At 51.8% G+C, this 17,123-nt stretch overlaps 1 protein-coding gene across 1 annotated transcript; it reads left to right on the top strand.

The window, feature by feature from the left end:
* Positions 1-10,165: 10,165 nt before the first annotated feature.
* Positions 10,166-14,036, top strand: AQP5 (aquaporin 5). Its single transcript, NM_001191160.1, has 4 exons — positions 10,166-10,733; positions 11,834-11,998; positions 12,290-12,373; positions 13,366-14,036. The coding sequence occupies exons 1-4, from the start codon at positions 10,371-10,373 to the stop codon at positions 13,549-13,551; spliced, it is 798 nt and encodes a 265-aa protein (NP_001178089.1). The 5' UTR covers positions 10,166-10,370; the 3' UTR covers positions 13,552-14,036.
* The last annotated feature ends 3,087 nt before the right edge of the window (positions 14,037-17,123 follow it).

Below are 17,123 nucleotides of genomic sequence, written 5' to 3'. Positions count from 1 at the left end.
TGCTGTTTCTGTCACAATTTACAAATGGTCCGTGCAGTCCGAGGAGCCAGAAGACAGACTAGAGTCTGTGGCGTGTCACGAGCACCCAGAGCTGCCGCGACGGGTGGTGCAGAAGGAGCTCAGCTGGGAGGCCTGTGGTGTCCAGGTCCCACTGTCAGCCTGGCCCAAATGGGTATGCTGGGCTCTGTCACCCAGGTGGCACTGCAGGGAGGCCACCAGGACATGGGCTGGCTGTGTGGCCACCAGAGAGAGTGAAGGAGAGCCCCCTTTGGTCCCCTCGTACAAACTATAGCACCATGTTGGGAAGACAGGGCAGGGACCCGGGATAACACCTAACACTGAACGTGCAAGATCAGCCTCCTGCTCTTCTCCCCAAACCTGCTCCTGCCATGGTCGTTCCCAGCTCAACTGATGGCAACTCCATCTTTCCAGCTTGAGACCAAAAGGCTTGAGCCATCGTTGACTCCCCATTCTCACACCCAGCCCTGACTCCATCAGGGAATGCTGCTACTTCTACCTTCGAAGGGATCCAGATCTCTCAGCTTCAGTATTTCCCACCAGGCCACCATGTCCCTGCCTCCATGCCCTTCTCATCTCTTCTCAACACAACAACAGAGGTGTCTTTTAAAGCTTTGTCAGGGGGCATCCCCGGTGGCTCAGTGGTAAAGAATTTGCCTACCAATGCAGGAGACAGGGGTTTGATCCCTGATCTGGGAAGATTCCCAAGTGCCTCGGAGAAGCTAGGCCCATATGCCACAAGTACTGGACCTATGCTCTAGAGCCCGGGAGCTGCAACCACTGAGCCCACTCTTAGCAACTGCTGAAGCCCGAGTGCCTTAGACCTGTGCTGCACAACAACAGAAGCTTGCACACTGCAACGGGAGAGCAGCCCCCGACTCGCCGCAGCTAGAGACAAGCCTGCACAGCAACGAAGATCCAGCACAGCCATAAAAAAATTAATTTTTTTTAAAACCTTTGTCAGGGACTTCCTTAGTGGTCCAGTGGCCAAGACTCTGCACTTCCACTACAGGGAGCATGGGTTCAATCCCTGGTCAGGGAAGTTATGCATGCCACGTGATACAGCCAAAAAGAAAAACAAAAAAGAATTTTTTCAGTCCACACCAGTCCCGTCAGTGACTCCCTCAGTCTCTCGAGTAAAGCCCGCGGTCCTTCTGGTGATGCGAAAGTCTGCCCACCTCCACTGCTTTCTGCCCTCCCTTGCTTTCTCTGCTCCAGCAATTCAGGCTGCTCCCTTTGCCTAGAATGTTCTTCCCCTATACATGCATGGTTCTTTCCCTCTCTTCTTGAAACCAAGCAAGACGTTATGGGGCTCCTGGGCACAAAAGCCTTTCTGCGTCACCTTCTCTGAGTTCCAAAGGGCAGGTTCAAACATTTGCTGATCAGGCAAGGGAGGAAATACAGAGACAAGGGAGAGCAGTCAAGAAACAGTAGTACAGCCTTGGGAGCAGGCTCCTGGTTCCCCCTCAAGGGATATACATAATGTTATCTTTGAGCTCCTCTGCAGAATTAAAACTCATATCAAATAGAAGACGTGATGAAGCACTCTTCTTTCCAGAGAAGGTCACAGTTCACCCATCACCTGATGCCAGATGACCTCTGGATTAAAAGAATGCGGGTCTTGCACACACCCTGATCCCTGATCCTGACTAAAAGACTCTTCACAGCCCCCACCCCCCCCCCACCCAAAGGTGGGAAACACAGTTTTGAGGGCATTAGTCCACTGTGGTCTCCTTTACTGGCAAAGCAATAAATCTATTCTCTTCTACTTCACCCCAAACCCTGTCTCTGAGATTTAATTCGGCACCAGTGTACACAGGCTGAGCTTCTGGCATCAGTTTTCCTTCTGGGAAATTCCATTTGAAAGGCACCTGCTGGGGCAGAGGTCACAGGCTAAGCGGAACTTGGAAGCTGATTTGAGCCTTGTGCTGTTTGGTTTTTGGTTTGAGGCTTCTGTTGCTGGCGAGGATTTTGGTTTGTTCTTGGTCTGCACTTGAGTGTTCTATCGATCAAACATGGGAAATGCTTCAATTCCACCTGATGGTCCTCTGGAGAAAATCCTGGCAGACTGATCGACCTAAAGCTATGAACCTATGACCAAAAAGAAATGAGATCCTATTGTAATTCTGTTTGGCCAACGTGCATTCTTAAAAGTGAGGAGAGGTGGTCTTTGTATGATCCCCTATTCTTCAGCTAGAATTGCTTTGTCACGGGAATGGAAAGGCTGGGAATTTGCTCCCCTCCATCATGGCCAGCCACTCTTGGGTTCCTTGGGAGCCAGTTCTGGGCTTGTTCTCCTTCAAGAACTGAGCCCATCTCTTTGGAACCCTCAGTCTGGGAGTGGAAGTGAAAGTTTTAGACCACACCTCCTCCGATGTTCTGTCTGTGTGGCCGCGGCTTATCCGTCATTTGTATTTGTGTGTGTTGTTTTGGGGTGAGCCACTCTGTCCTGTGCAGGATGGGGAAAGTCAACCTGCTCATGGCGAGCCACTTTGAGTTCTCCATCTGGGAGTGGAAATGGACTCCTCGGCTACACCTCGTCTAACATTTTGTCTGTTGAAGCATGTTGTTGTTTGTCTGTACGTGTGTCAGTACTTGCACTGACTGGTGAAGAGGTCTTTGGTAAAAAGGGTCTCACTTGTGACAACATCAGGGTATCCTTCTGTATTGTATTGGGCTTCGCCTGTGGTGGAGGGTTGGTTAGAATTTTCCCTTCTGGACTAGCCTTGATATAGGTGACCAGAGCTCTATCTTCTATCTTGTAGTCCCCCTAGGGTGTCTTTCCAAAGCTGGGAAATTTTCAGCTGTGCTCCCATGAAAAGGAATTGGTATTTCTGATAAACCTATTTGCAGGGCAGCAATGGAGATGCAGACGCAGACAACAGACTTATGGACCTGGGGAGGCGGGGGGAGGAGAGGGTGGGACGAACGAAGCGAGTAGCCTGGAAACCTATACACTACCATATGTAAAATAGAGAGCCAGTGGGAATGTGCTGTGTGACTCAGAGAACTCAAAGCAGGGCTCTGTGACAACCTAGAGGGGTGGGATGGCTTGGGAGGTAGGAGGGAGGGTCAAGAGGGAGGGGACATATGTATACCTATGGCTGATTCATGTTGATGTACAGCAGAAACCAACACAATATTGTAAAGCAATTTTCTTTCAATTAAAAATAAATAAAAATTTTTAAAAAGGAGGTGGATTCAAAAAATTTAGTAATTTGGCTTAAAAGCCACACTACTTTACTTCCTGCAACGGTTAATTTTATGTGTCAACTTGGCTGAGCCACAGTGCCTAGATATTTAGTCAAGAATTATTCTGAATGTTTCTGTGAAGGTATTTTTTTGTGTGAGATTAGCATTTACACTAATGAAATTTTAATAGAACTGAAGTCCTCTGTAATGCGGGCAGGCCACAACCAATCAGTTGAAGGCCTTAATAGAACAAGACTAACTTCCCTTAAGCAAGAAGGAATTCTGCCACCTGACTGTCTTTGAACAAGAAGTCTTCCCTGAGTTTTCAGCCTACCCACCTATCCTATCAGGTTTGAGGATCCTCAAGTCAACTGTGAAAGCCAATTTCTTAAAATAAACCTCTCTCTGTTCAAAGAAAAAGAAATTGGTATTTCTCTCCCCCTATGCCTAGAGATGTAAATGTTCTACCAGGATTCTCAAGAACATTTATCTAGACTATCTTTACTTTCTGAGATTGAAGAAAGAGAAAAAAGAAAGAGGGGGGCCTCAAACGGAAAAACTGTGAGATCTCTGGTTCTGTCTGTATGTAAAAATAACTGGTAAATGAGCTCTATTTAATTGTCTTAAAAATAAGTGCTTATAAATTAAATATTTTAAAAATTGGTCAAGATGAACTTCAGGACCATATGATCTGGGAAACAGTACTGAAGTGATATCTGCTATTGACGGTGGCTTAAGCTTGTTGGTTTGATTAATATAGACATGTCTTTAGAGTCATCAATATTAAACATAATACTTCTGTTGTACTTAGGTTTAATAGAAATCAAATCAAATCTGATTATATCTGTTGTAAATCTGTCAAGGAAAGTAACATAATGTGAAGAAGTTTTGTTTGTTTATCAGCCATGATCTGTAGTATGTGGGATCTTAGTTCCCCAACCAGGGATTGAATTCGGGACCCTTGTATTAGAAGTACAGAGTCTTAATCATTGAACCATCAGGGAAGTCCTTTAAGGAAAGTAAATGTAAATGATAAGAGCTTTTAGGTAAACTGTATGGGAATAATTATGGTTTAGGAATGTCCACTTGAGGAAGATCTCTCTGGATATTTGGTAACATGAAATGTTAGTTAAATGATGGAAGTTTCTTGAATAGCTGGGTCATTCCCAAATAAAATAAGATACCAGGACATCAATTACTAAACAAAGAAATTAAAGACATCTAGGTCTATCAGGGAATATGTTTGGTGCCACCCGGAGATGTTCTCTATAAGAAAGCAAGTGTTTTTAGAAATTATCATTGGTATTTATGTTCACCAATTAATAGAATGCTAATATGAAAATTTATAATTTCTTACTTCTGAATTTTCACTAGAAATCAAGGTTTTTTAAAAGTTGAGGACTCTAAACATGTAGTTAAAGCTAATAAAAATAATAAAGGAAACATTTCAGTATGCTGTAGGAAAGTGGGACATGTGTTTTCAGTAAAGAATGGAATTACATTTTATTAAAGAAAAACAAAGTGAGTCCATCTTAGAGCTCATTGCTTTTGGATGGAAAAATGAGGGATGGGCTAATATGGATGCAGAAAGTGATAGAAGGTTTGCAGGAAGTGGACCCTGAGAAGAGTTTTGTGCATGGTCAAGTCTGGTTGAGTTTGGAATGGATTTAACTGAGTAAATGAATTTCAAAAGTAAGCTGGTTTGAAACTTGAATTTTATTTTTATCTCTGTCAAGAAGACAATTTTTCTTAAAACACTGAACTGCCTCTGATAACAGATTCAAGTTTCTTTACCTTTTAAGTTATCTGTTCTAGATTTGCCTTTGAAATCTTTTATTGTCACTAAGGTTAAGTGAATAACTATTGTCTCACAGTGACTTATGATTTTATACACCCAAGTGTTTTGAAACTTTTTGACAAGCATCCCAAATATCAGGGCTTTAAAAAAATATTTATGTATTTATTTGACTGCATCAAATCTTAGTTGCAGCACATGGGATCTTTGTTGCAATCATGTTATACTGTTGCAAAGTTTAATTAAATTATTAAGGGGACACTGTTTCTGAGGCTTAACTCAGTAATCTATTTTTGGATGAAGATCAGATGCTACATGATCTGCAACCAAGAGATTAATACCAGGTTATGGTCATTTATATTTAAAGGCTCCCTTGTGTTGGGGACAATTAAACCATACTAGAGATAATCAGCCTAGCATCACTAGGAAATTGGGCTGGGTGCTTCATGGACAATGCCAAAATATAATTTCCCTTAAAGATAACAACTGGTATAGAACAGACTAAGTCAGACAAACTGAGACATACTAGGCTGCGCCTAATGGAATTTCTTGACTTAAATTCTTACCTATGATCTTACTAATACTGCTAGCTATATTATTTTTTATGTTACCTGTTTTACAAAGCTGCTTTTTAAAATTACTGAATGTGTGACTGAGCCTCTGATAAGATGATGATATAAGTTCCATATGAGACTCATGATTGTAATAATGTAATTCTAGATATGGGAAGAAACAACAAGAGGGGATGTTTTCCTGAACCATAAGAAACTAGTAAGACAGGGAGTCTGGAGATTTGGGGCTACTATTAATAAGGTCTAGTCCAGTAATAGCACGTTGAGCAGCCTATCAGTGAAATCTTCGCCAGACCTGGGAGTAAGTATTCTCAGCACAGCGGGATGAAGTGACCATGAAATGACTCCCACCAAACTATGGTCAAATTCATGACCCTGAAGGGGCTCTGCCAACTGAAAATTGGCACTTGCCATCTGCCTCTGCAAGGATTAGGTCAAGGCCACTGCAGCCACGGACCTTCAACACACCCTGAAAGGAGTTCAGGGTGGAGATCGGGAATGAGGTACTCTGTGCTCTGGAAAAAAAAACTGGAAGAACAGGCCTTCAGATAGTTGGATACGCAGGAGATTTTACGAGCCCAAATTCTTGCATCGTCTCATATCAAGAAAAGCACTGAAATCATTAACAGTGACATCTGTTTTGGCCATGAGGAGGGAAAAACATTTGAAAATCAAAATGGAGTGTCTGTGGTTCAGACATCCAAGGTAAAGCTAAGTGACCATTGTGGATTTCAGACACATTCCTGGATTGCTGAGAATTTGAATTTTCTGAGCTGCGTCACACTTAGGATGCTACCAGCCATTCTCAAAACAATGTCTGCTGGCAGTTGGTAGCTGCAACCAGATGGTTTCAAGGTATCCACTTAAAATGATTAAATTTTTAGTCAATAAAATTGGTTTAGGTCAGATGTTAGCCAAAAAAAAAAAAAAGGCGATATGCGTAGTGGTCAGTATCTCCTGTTATGTGTATGTTAATGCTGTGAAAAAACTCCTTAGGTAAAATTACATAACTGGCTACAATGAGTCTCTTCAAAGGGCCAGTTCCAGACTGGATTTCAGGTTTAGTCTCCTGAATTCCTCAAGGAATGAGATCTATTTTGTCTATTAGAATTCCAGTTGTCACTATTTCAACTACTTCTAATTGGATCTGTTGGACCAAGTGGTGGGCCAGGGGTTTGCGATTTTAATCGAAATAAACTCTGATCCAGGATTTAAAACTTATGAATATTTCCAATTCAGTGTCCCATTGAGGCAGGACTATGCCCTATTTTAGAAGGAAGTAGCCAGAGTGGCCACCGCCCAATTCCCTGAAAAGATTTCCGAAAGGTTAAAAAGAGAAGAGGAGAATTGCCTTGGTGGTTCATTAGTTAAGAATCTGCCTGCCAGTGCAGGGGACACAGATTCCATCCCTGGTCCAGGAAGATTCCCCATGCCACGGGGCAACTAAACCTGTGAACTGCAACTACTGAGCCCATGCTCTAGGGCCCACACACCACAGCTACTGAAGCCCATACACTCTAGAGCCTATGCTTCACAACAAGAGAAGCACCAATGAGAAGCCCGCACACCACAACTGGAGAGTAGCCCCTGCTCACCAAAACTAGAGAAAGCCCATGTGCAGCAACAAGGACCCAATGCAGCCAATCGATTAATTTTTTAAAATGTTGGGACTTCCCTGGTGCTCCAGTGGCTAGGAGGACTTGTGCTTTCAATGCAGAGGGCCAGGGTTCAATCCTTGGTTGGGAAACTAAGATCCCACATGCCACATGGTGTAGCCAAAAAAGAAAAAGAAGAAAGGGAGGACTGAAACCGAGTCCCCCTAAGATTGAGTTCCTCTGCTGAGTTTATGATTAACATGCTTGCCTGCTAAGTTGCTTCAGTTGTGTCCGACTCTGTGTGACCCTATGGACCATAGCCCACCAGACTCCTCTGTCTGTCCATGGGATTCTCCAGGCAAGAACACTGGAGTGGGTTGCCATGCCCTCTTTCTGGAGATCTTTCTGACCCAGAGATCGAATCTGCATCTCCTGCATTGACAGTCTCTTTACCACTAGCACCACCTGGGAAGCACTTATGATTAACATCTCTATCCAAAATGATTATTCCCCTTCTTGTCCAACAGCTGTTCTCCTCGGGATTGAGAAGTATCAAAGAAAAGGGGGTATTGAGATCAAGCAGGACCCTATGGAACTCTTGGGCACAAAAGCCTTTCTTCGTCACCTTCTCTGAGTTCCAAAGGGCAGGTTCAAATAGTTGTTGATCAGGGAAGGGAGGGGATGCAAAGACAAAGGAGGAGCAATCAAGAAACAGTAGTACAGCCTTGGGGGCAGGGTCCTGGTTCCCCCTCAAGGAATATACATAATGTTATCTTTCAACTCTTGAACAAAACTAAAACCCCCACCAAGTGGAAGACATGATGAAGCACTCTTCATTCCAGAGAAGGTCACAGTTCACCTATTACCTGATGCCATATGATCGCCAAGGGGGCCCAATATCAGGAGTAAAAGAAGGGGTTCCTCCTGAGAGATTCTAACTTTCCCTGCCACACACAGGGAGATGCATCTCCCAGCCCAGAGAGGTCCCAAGGAAGCATTCCTCTGGGACTGACTGGGAAGGATCCAAGTGCTCAGGGCAAAGATAATTCCAGCATATGGGCACTCTTGTGACAGCTTGGGGACAGAGAGACCCTGAAGGTCAGAGAGAGGTAGAAAGGCCTCAAGCCAGGCCTAGGAAACATAACCAGCTGCCCTCATTTGAGCCACCTGGATAGATAGGGTCTTGTTCTTCAACTACACCAGGTCAGTCCTGATGCGCCTGTGGGTCTCATCTTAGCTCACTGTGTGACCCTGGGCAAGGCAGAACCTCTGAATCTGATTTCCCTCACAGGTAGCTCAGAATTTAATCACACAGTGGAGGCCAGAGCCCTTGGTTAGCTGTAAAAGATTGGTCTCAAAACCTCAAGTAGGAGCTTCCTTCCCCTGGTGACACTACTGAGTCCTTCCCACTTTAAGACTGTGGAGTTTAAGATCTGTGGATTTATGAGAGCAGTGCCTTGACGAGAGAGAGTGAAAAAAAGGATGGAAGGGGGCAGACCGGAGGCAAGACAGAGGTGACAGAGCTTAGTCCTCAAAGGTCTCTGGGGTCACGAATGTCATTGTTCCAGTCTGCAGCAGTCTGTACCAGGCCCGCAGAGCCCTGTGCCCTCAAGCCCAGATGAAGATCCTGTACACAGCTGCCACCCTCTGCCAGGGGCAGGGCCACAGGACCCAGGGCAGAAGGGACCGACGGGCCCCCTGTCTTAGGAGGAGAGACCTGGGGGAGGAGCAGCTCCAGCAGGAAACCAGGGCAGAACAGGAACAATAGCAAGGTTTCTTCAGTCCTTGTTTTCTTTGGCCTCTTAGCTGCCATGGAGCCCAGATCCCGCTCCGCCAGGTCCTTGACTTTCCTCCGGCCCGCCCCTCAGCCCCCTGACGGAAGAGCACCTGTTCCCTCCCTCTGCTGCGCTCCACACACAGCCCTCAGGAGGCTTTAAAAATTACAGTCACATGTGAGGAAACTTTACAGAGTGTTGCTCTGTGCCAAGCACTAGACTGAGTGCTTCCCAAAAACGGGGCACGGGAGTGGTGGAGGCGTCTTCAGTGCAGCTCCACTCCTGGGATCTTGGGGGTCCTTCCTTGCCCCTCTTCCAAGCTCTCAAGGGCCCTCCAGCCTCATTCCCCACATACCTACCCAGGGATTAGGGAAGAGGGAAGGATGGGAGGGGTGCGGGTCGGGGGAAGAAGGGGCGGCGGAGAGGAGGGACTGGGAAGGACTGGAAGAAAGTGTTACCCAGTTCACGGGTGGGAGAACCTGACTTTGGGGGAACTAAAAAAGACCACATGTAAGACATTCAGACGTGGAAAATGATGCAGCGACTGACAGAGACAGAGTAGAAGAGATGACGAAAGGTGAAATAGAGAGTAGACGCTAGGATGGCCAAGTCCAGGGCAGGCTGGCCTGGTGCTCATTATCTCCAAACGCCCCGGCTCCAATCCAGGAGGTCTGCCCCGCCCGAGTCAGGGAGAGGCCCGCGATGGCCGGACCGCCCCGCAAGGCCCTGCCCGGCCGGCCGCCCCCGCCACCGCCACCGCGGGCCCGCAGGAAGGTGGGCGGCGGCGGCGCTGTCCTCAGGGAAGCGCATCATTCCAGCCCGGCCGGGCATGAGGCCGGGTCAGGATGCCCAGGTCGCAGGAGGAAAAGGAGGAGCTGGACCCAGCGCCCGGAGAGAAGAAAAGGGGAAGACCGCGGCCAGAGATCAAGGCTCAGCGGAGGCACCCGTCCGGAGAGCCGAAGAACGGCAGAGCCCAGAGCCAGCAAAGTCGCCCCGGGAGCCCGGGACAGATAGAGTGGAGTAGGAGCGCGGGAGCCGCCCGGAGCGTACTATGCGCGGGTCCCAGCCCGCCGGGCCGGTCTACACCGCCGGCCTAGTCACGTGGCCCCAGAGAGCGTGCGGCTGCCCGGGCGGGGGGGCGCGCGGGGCCGGGGGCGCGGCGGCCCTGAAGTTCCCTCCCTGCGTGCAGTGCTGGCCCCCGGGTGTGGGAGCCGCCCACTGCCCCCCCGGGCCCGCCCCGCCGCGGGCCGCCTGCCTGGTATATAGCGCGCCCCCGCAGGCCCCGCGCCACGTCGTTAGCCACGCCGCGGGCACCCGGGACTGTGCGGGCACCCGGGACTGTGCGGCGCCCCCGAGCCAGCCCCCGACCCCCTGCACCACCGCCTCCCGGACGGGTGACCCCTGCGGGGACTGCTGCAAGACCATGAAGAAGGAGGTGTGCTCCGTGGCCTTCCTCAAGGCAGTGTTCGCAGAGTTCCTGGCCACCCTCATCTTCGTCTTCTTTGGCCTCGGCTCGGCCCTTAAGTGGCCGTCGGCGCTGCCCAGCGTCCTGCAGATCTCGCTGGCCTTCGGCCTGGCCATAGGAACCATGGCCCAGGCCCTGGGGCCCGTGAGCGGTGGCCATATGAACCCCGCCATCACGCTGGCCCTCCTAGTCGGGAACCAGATCTCCCTGCTCCGGGCGGTCTTCTACGTGGTGGCCCAGCTGGTGGGCGCCATTGCCGGGGCCGCAATCCTCTATGGGCTGGCACCATACAATGCCCGAGGCAATCTGGCTGTCAATGCGGTGAGTGCCCAGGGGGCTGGCGGTGGGGCAGGGACCCTGGGGTGGGCTCTGGACCTGGTCTCCAAGTCCCATCTCCCGAATGGGTGGCACAGAGTAGACCAGCCAGCTGACACCTTTGCCAAGAAGGTCATAGCATCCTAAGGCCAGGAAGATGAATCTCCATGGTGGTGTGTGCTCTCCGCCGACTCCTCGGGTTCGTACCCACCTCCTCTGCCTGCCCACCCACCTCTTGCTGCTGCATCCCAGCGTCTCTCCCGGTGCCTACTGTCCACCTTCTCTTACCTCCCTTCTCCTGTCTTACCTCCGAGCTCTTCTGTCCTCCTGGGCACCTCATCACTCCCGTGTGGCCCTCAGTGGAGTGGTCTCATGGAACCATCAGTGAGAGATGGATTGTGATCCTGCCTTTGGTGACCCCAACCTCTCTGGGTTTTGTTTTTCTCATTCTCATTACATGGGAATGGCCATGACTTCCATAGAGTGGGACTCAGGGGAGTATGTTTAGCAGCCAGGCTTGTGGACTCCCTAATGGGATGCCCGTACATATGGCCTCTGATGAATATTGCTTTCTGCTCCTGGCCCCCTCCCCTTCCCCCCATCCCTGCAACCCCAGTTTCAGCCCCCTTGTCCCATGCAAACTGGGTTCATTAATCAAACACAGAGGAGGATTTTCCTGGCCATTGTCAAACCATGAGTCAGCCCCACCGGAGAGACGGGTTTGAGGTTTGGAGCTGGCAGCGGGTCAGGCACGGGCGGGAGGCGGGCTTGGGGGGAGCAGTAAGCAAACTGGGCAGCTGCCCACAGGAGGGAGGGTAAATGCCAGCTTGTGGGGGTTGGGGCCTGGGCAGACCGGTGACGGGCCAGTGTCCAGGAAGAGGTCCCCCAGCTTTGTCACTTTGGCCACAGCTTTGCATTCCAAGCTTTCTGACCACTGGCAAGTATATAGTCTCTTTGGCAAATGAATGACCTCCCTGAAGTGACAGGGCTTGGCTTCCAGGCACTTGGGCCCTAGGAGTCCCTGGAGACCAAGACCCCCATCCCTGCAGGTTCCTGGCCATAGAGTCAGAAGAAGGCAGGGCTCCTAACACACCATCCCCTTGCAGCTCAACAACAACACGACTGCGGGCCAGGCTGTGGTGGCGGAAATGATTCTGACCTTCCAGCTGGCACTCTGCGTCTTCTCTTCCACTGACTCCCGCCGCACCAGCCCTGTGGGCTCCCCAGCCCTGTCCATTGGCCTGTCCGTCACACTGGGCCACCTAGTGGGGGTGAGCAAAGGCTGCTATACTCTGGCCCAGACTCAATCCCCTCCAGTCTGAGAAAATACGGGAGTGAGGGGGAGTTGGGATGGGGACAGCAAACCAAGCCCAAGCTCAGGACAGAGAGGAGAGGAGGGATCCAGAGGGAACTGTGAAGGGAAGGGCTCCAGGCTAGGAATCGGGGGATGGTTGGAGGCCTGGCTGAGCTCTTGAACTGCTAGGGGACCCCAGCGCGGGTCCAGGCCTTGTGAGAGTGGACAGGCATGCTGCCCTCCTCACGGCCTCCTTCTCTCTGTCTAGATCTACTTCACGGGCTGCTCCATGAACCCGGCCCGATCTTTCGGTCCCTCAGTGATCATGAATCGGTTCAGCTCCGCACACTGGGTAAGACTGGACCCTCCCCTGTCTCCCTGGCAATGAGTGCCTAGAAACCCAGCCTCAGCAGCTGACGGTTAACAGGACTTTCTGGATGATGGGGGCCCAGAGCTTGGGGGTGACTGGAGAGAGAAGGGGATGCAGCCAGAACAAGGGCAGGGGTAGATGTAGATGGCAGGGGACCCTGTTTGGGGGGCAGCGACTATGCGTGTTTGTCCCTCTAGGGAAGGGAAAAGCACCTGTGCTCCGGAGTTGGTCTCTGAGGATTCGGTTTCCATCTTTTGGGGTGGCGGGGGGCTGGGCAGTCCAAGTGTCTGTCTTCTCTGATGTATTATTTATCTGTGCCTCTTGGGGACTGGGGAGAGTCTTCCTTCCTGTGGGTCTGTCCCTCTGGACAATCTGTCTGTCATCTCCTTTGAGAGCTCATGGTCTCTCTCCAGAGTCTGTCTCTCTCCCTGTGTGGAAGGGAGAGGAGTTGTGTTCATCTCTCTGAGGTTCTCCATGTCTCTTCCCTCTGAAGGTTCATTTGTCTCTCTTTAGGGTGGGGTTGGTGGGCTTCCCAGGTGACGCCAGTGGTAAAGAACCTGCCTGCCAATGCAGGAGACAGAAGAGACTGCAGATTTGATCCCTGGGTTGGGAATATCCCCTGGAGGAGGACACGGCAACCCACTCCAGTATTCTTGCCTGCAGAATCCCATGGACAGAGAAGCCTTGCGGGCTACAGTCCATATGGTCGCAAAGAGTCAAATGCGACTTGCAGCAGTGGCACAGTGGGGTTGGCGGGGGCCCTGTCCCTCTGGGGATGTCCATCTCCTTTCAGGACCTGGGTGTCAGTGTCCTTTGTCATTGGGGAGTGGGATGTCAGTGGATCTGTCCCTGAAAAAGGGCAAATTCTCTCTTTCCGGAGGTGTGGGCGTGTCTGCATCTGTCTCTTCTGAGAGGCCCCTGGGTCTGTCCTCTGGGGGGAGGGCTCAACCCTGCCACTGCCCTGTCTCTGCCAGGTGTTCTGGGTGGGGCCCATCGTGGGGGCTGCCGTGGCTGCCATCATCTACTTCTACCTGCTCTTCCCCCACTCCCTGAGCCTGAGTGATCGTGCGGCCATCCTCAAGGGCACGTATGAGCCGGACGAGGACTGGGAGGAGAGCCAAGAGGAGCGGAAGAAGACCATGGAGCTGACTGCCCACTGACCAGCATCAGACAGGGGTCAGCCTCTCAGCCCCTGAACTGCAGGGGAGAAGAAGAGAAGCATATGACAGCAAGGCCTCCTCCCCCCGCAGCTGGGTCCCCTGGGCTGGGAAAGAGGTGCTGCTCCCCAGGCTGTGCAGTAAAGAGTTGGAAGCAAGAACACAGGATGGGACTCTTGGGGTAGGGGGCCAGGGGCTGGGAGCTGATGGGGAAGAGACAGGGAGGTCAGACCTCAGGGGTGGTGAGCTCAATGCAGGCTGCCCCGGGGCCAGGCAGGAAGGGGTGGCTTGGCAGTCTGCATCCCCTCCTCCTCCCCAGCCCCTCTTCCAGAGCCAGGAGGACCCCAGCCCCTGGGACGACAGGGGTTGACCCACCCCAGAGCTTCTTAGGTTCATTACATGCCACCTTATTTATTTCTGCTCAAGGATCCAGGGGGTAGGGTGCTGGTGTTTAAGGTGAGGGCTTCCCAATAAACCACTGACATTCATGTTTGGCCTGTCTCGCTCCAGAAGATACTCTCTCAAAATACTGTAGCTCCTCACCTTTCCTCTGCATCATCCCACAACCCCCTCCACATTCTCCGCAATCCTCCGCAGAAAGACAGGGAAACTGAGGCCAGGGGAGGCTTAGAAAGTCAGAGAGGCGGGATTGAGAGGGCAGAGAGACCAAATGTAGGAACAGAGCTGGAGGTCAGGGGGGGGCAGTGGGAACAGAGAACGCCCTCACCAAGCGACCGCCTGCTCACCCCTCCCTCCTCAGCTATGTCGAGTCCTTGCCACTTGAGGAGGGCCTCAGAGGCAGGGTGTGCTCAGCAGGGTGGAGGAGAAGTGAACCGGCCGGCAGCCCCTTGAGATGCCAAGGGGGTGAGCAGCCAGGTCTGTCATCGGGCCAGGAGACACAGTCCCGGACTCCCCTCTCGGCCCCTTGAGGTTCCAGAAAGGTGCCACGTTGACAGCCTGTGTTCAGAGGGAGAAGCCCCCTGCCCCCACCCCTATCGGAAGCCATACCCAACCCACCTCTTTTCTGGGTCTGCCTCCACCAGCCAGGGTTTCACCATCTTCCCCTTGGCCTCTAGCTCTGCCCTTACTGCTCTTGTTCCCTTGCCATTGACACTCCTTAGGACACTTTCTTAAACTCACCAAGCCTCTGCCTCTTAAACTATGAAATGAGAATAAAAAAGTGCTTCCCTCACAGGGTTGTTGTGGGGTCAGATGAAGGGAGGGAGGGAGATTCCTGGGACTGGGCTGCTCTCTGTGGGGAGAGGGACAGATAAAGCTCAGGACACAGCTCTGCATCAGAGTTAGAGTCCGGCTTTGAGTTCAAGTCTGGTTGTGCAACTCTGGATGACACAAGCTGTCCAAGTTTTAACTACTTCGTCTGTAAAATGGGGATATTTGTACCCATGGATTGTTGTGAAGATAAAATGAGACAATCGATAGAAAGGAAACACTTGTGCAGACATCTCAGATCAAGGGCTCGATTTGCTTGTATGCAAAGAAATCAGCATGTCCACAGCTGGGCCCCCAGCCACACCCCAGTTCTGGAGGGCCTCTGCTTTCCTGAGAGTGTTTAACCCAAGCTCTTGCTTCTCTCTGGTGTGGGAACCTCTCATTGTGGTTTTCAGTTTTGCTCCAGAAGAGAATGGGCCAGGAAGGCCAGGAGATGGACTGAAAAGGATGGGAGAAGCTATTGACAGTGGCTGACAAGGGTCGGCGCCGGAGGGTGGGGGTGGGGGGGGCGCGGAGCAGATGCTCCAGCCCTCCTCCAAACTTGGGTGGTGGATGTGTGAGTGCTCAGTTGCTTTAGTCGTGTCTGACTCTTAGCAATCCCATGCACTGTAGCCCGACAGACTCCTCTGTTCATGGGATTCTCCAGGCAAAAATACTGGAATGGGTTGCCACGCCCTCCTCCAGGGGATCTTCCCCACCCAGGGATGATTGAACCCGCGTCTCCTGCATCTCCTGCATTGCAGGCAGATTCTTTACTGCTGAGCCACTGGAGAAGCCCAAACTTGGGTCTGAAGAAGTGAAGTGACATGAAGTCGCTCAGTCGTGTCTGACTCTTTGAGACCCCATGGACTGTAGCCTACCAGACTCCTCCCTCCATGGGATTTTCCAGGCAAGAGTACTGGAGTGGGTTGCCATTGCCTTCTCCAGGGGATCTTCCCAACCCAGGGATCGAACCTGGGTTTCCCGCATTATAGGCAGACGGTTTTACCGTCTGAGCCACCAGGGAAGTCTTGGGTCTAATATCTGTAAAAGGGAGCTGCGTCCAGCCCTGCCCTGTCCTGCCTGCCTGGCAGCTTTATAGTTAACATCAAATGGCAGTGTGTGTGAAGCCCCAGTGAAGGCGCACACCCGCCCCCGACAGCTGCCACCACCCCTGCCTCTACCCAGGAGCCGGGCCCAAGTACCAGCTCTGACCAGCAGGGGGGGACCTCGTCCACCGGATCCACCACTGCTGAGCTTCCTCTTCCCCCAAGTCCCGGGTCTGGGCTCCAGTCAGATGGAGCGCCGACGAGAGGGCACCTGGAGTCTTTGAGGTCTGGGTCCTCTGGACCAGCCCACTGCACCCCACCCCACTGTCGGGGAGTGGTCCAGAAGAGAGGGGATTCCTTCCCCACTCACCCCCTCCTCTTTGCCCAGGGGCGGCCAGTTTCACCAGGTAGGAAGGTGGACACGGTGATGGATGGAGAGACGGAGGAGGATCGGGGGTCAAAGCAGAGAATAGACAGAGTGTTGGCCGTCCAGATGAATGGACAGGAGGGGTGACTGGGAGGGTCGGCTCTTTCAACCCCAATCTGTAGATCAGTATATCAGACCTCACTCGCCCTTCCAAACGGCTCAGGTGAGGTGCAGTCGTGACTGGGAGCCTGGCCTCTTCATCCAGCCCAGCAACTTGGTTCCTTTCTCGGACGGACCCCAAGGGAAGCAGGACGCGGTGAATGGCGGGTCGATGAGGGACAGACCCTCGGGGATGGGCGGGGCACCGCGTCGGAGGGAGGTTCGCCTAGGGCTTGAAGCGGACTAGGTGCCACGCGCCCGGCTGTTTGGCCAGCAGAGGGCGCTGCGCCCCCTCCTGTCGGATCCTCTCCGAGGAGCTCGAGTCCAAGGCTGGCAGAGACCTGCGCACACATGAGCCAGCACACGCTAACCCCGCTTTTCTCGGATCTCCGGTTGTACCCAGCGGGCTGCATCTTCGCATAGACTTCTCGCTCCGCATGTGTGCGGAGCCACATCTCCTGTCCCCCATTCCTTTTCACAGGACCGCTGGGGATCAGACCTTGGTACCTGGCTCCATGTGTTCTCTGAGGGGTACAAGTATGTGTCATATCCAAGCACACACATATTCAGTCACCCCCTCTGACCCTCTGCTCCACCTGAAGACAAAACCCAGACAAGCCTTGCTTCTCCGTAGGCTGCTTCCTCCCTTTCCCCTCCCCCTGTGCCCAGGGACGGTCAGTTTCCCCAGGTGGACATGGTGACATGATGGAGAGGTGGAGAATCCGGGGTCAAAGCAGAGGATAGGCAGAGGGCTGACTGTCTAGATGGCTGGACAAGAGGAGGGGTTGCAG

The sequence above is a fragment of the Bos taurus genome, chromosome 5 (genome assembly GCF_002263795.3).
Source record: "Bos taurus isolate L1 Dominette 01449 registration number 42190680 breed Hereford chromosome 5, ARS-UCD2.0, whole genome shotgun sequence".
In the NCBI taxonomy this organism is placed as follows: Eukaryota; Metazoa; Chordata; class Mammalia; order Artiodactyla; family Bovidae; genus Bos; species Bos taurus.
This window is presented reverse-complemented; position numbering and strand designations above follow the sequence as displayed.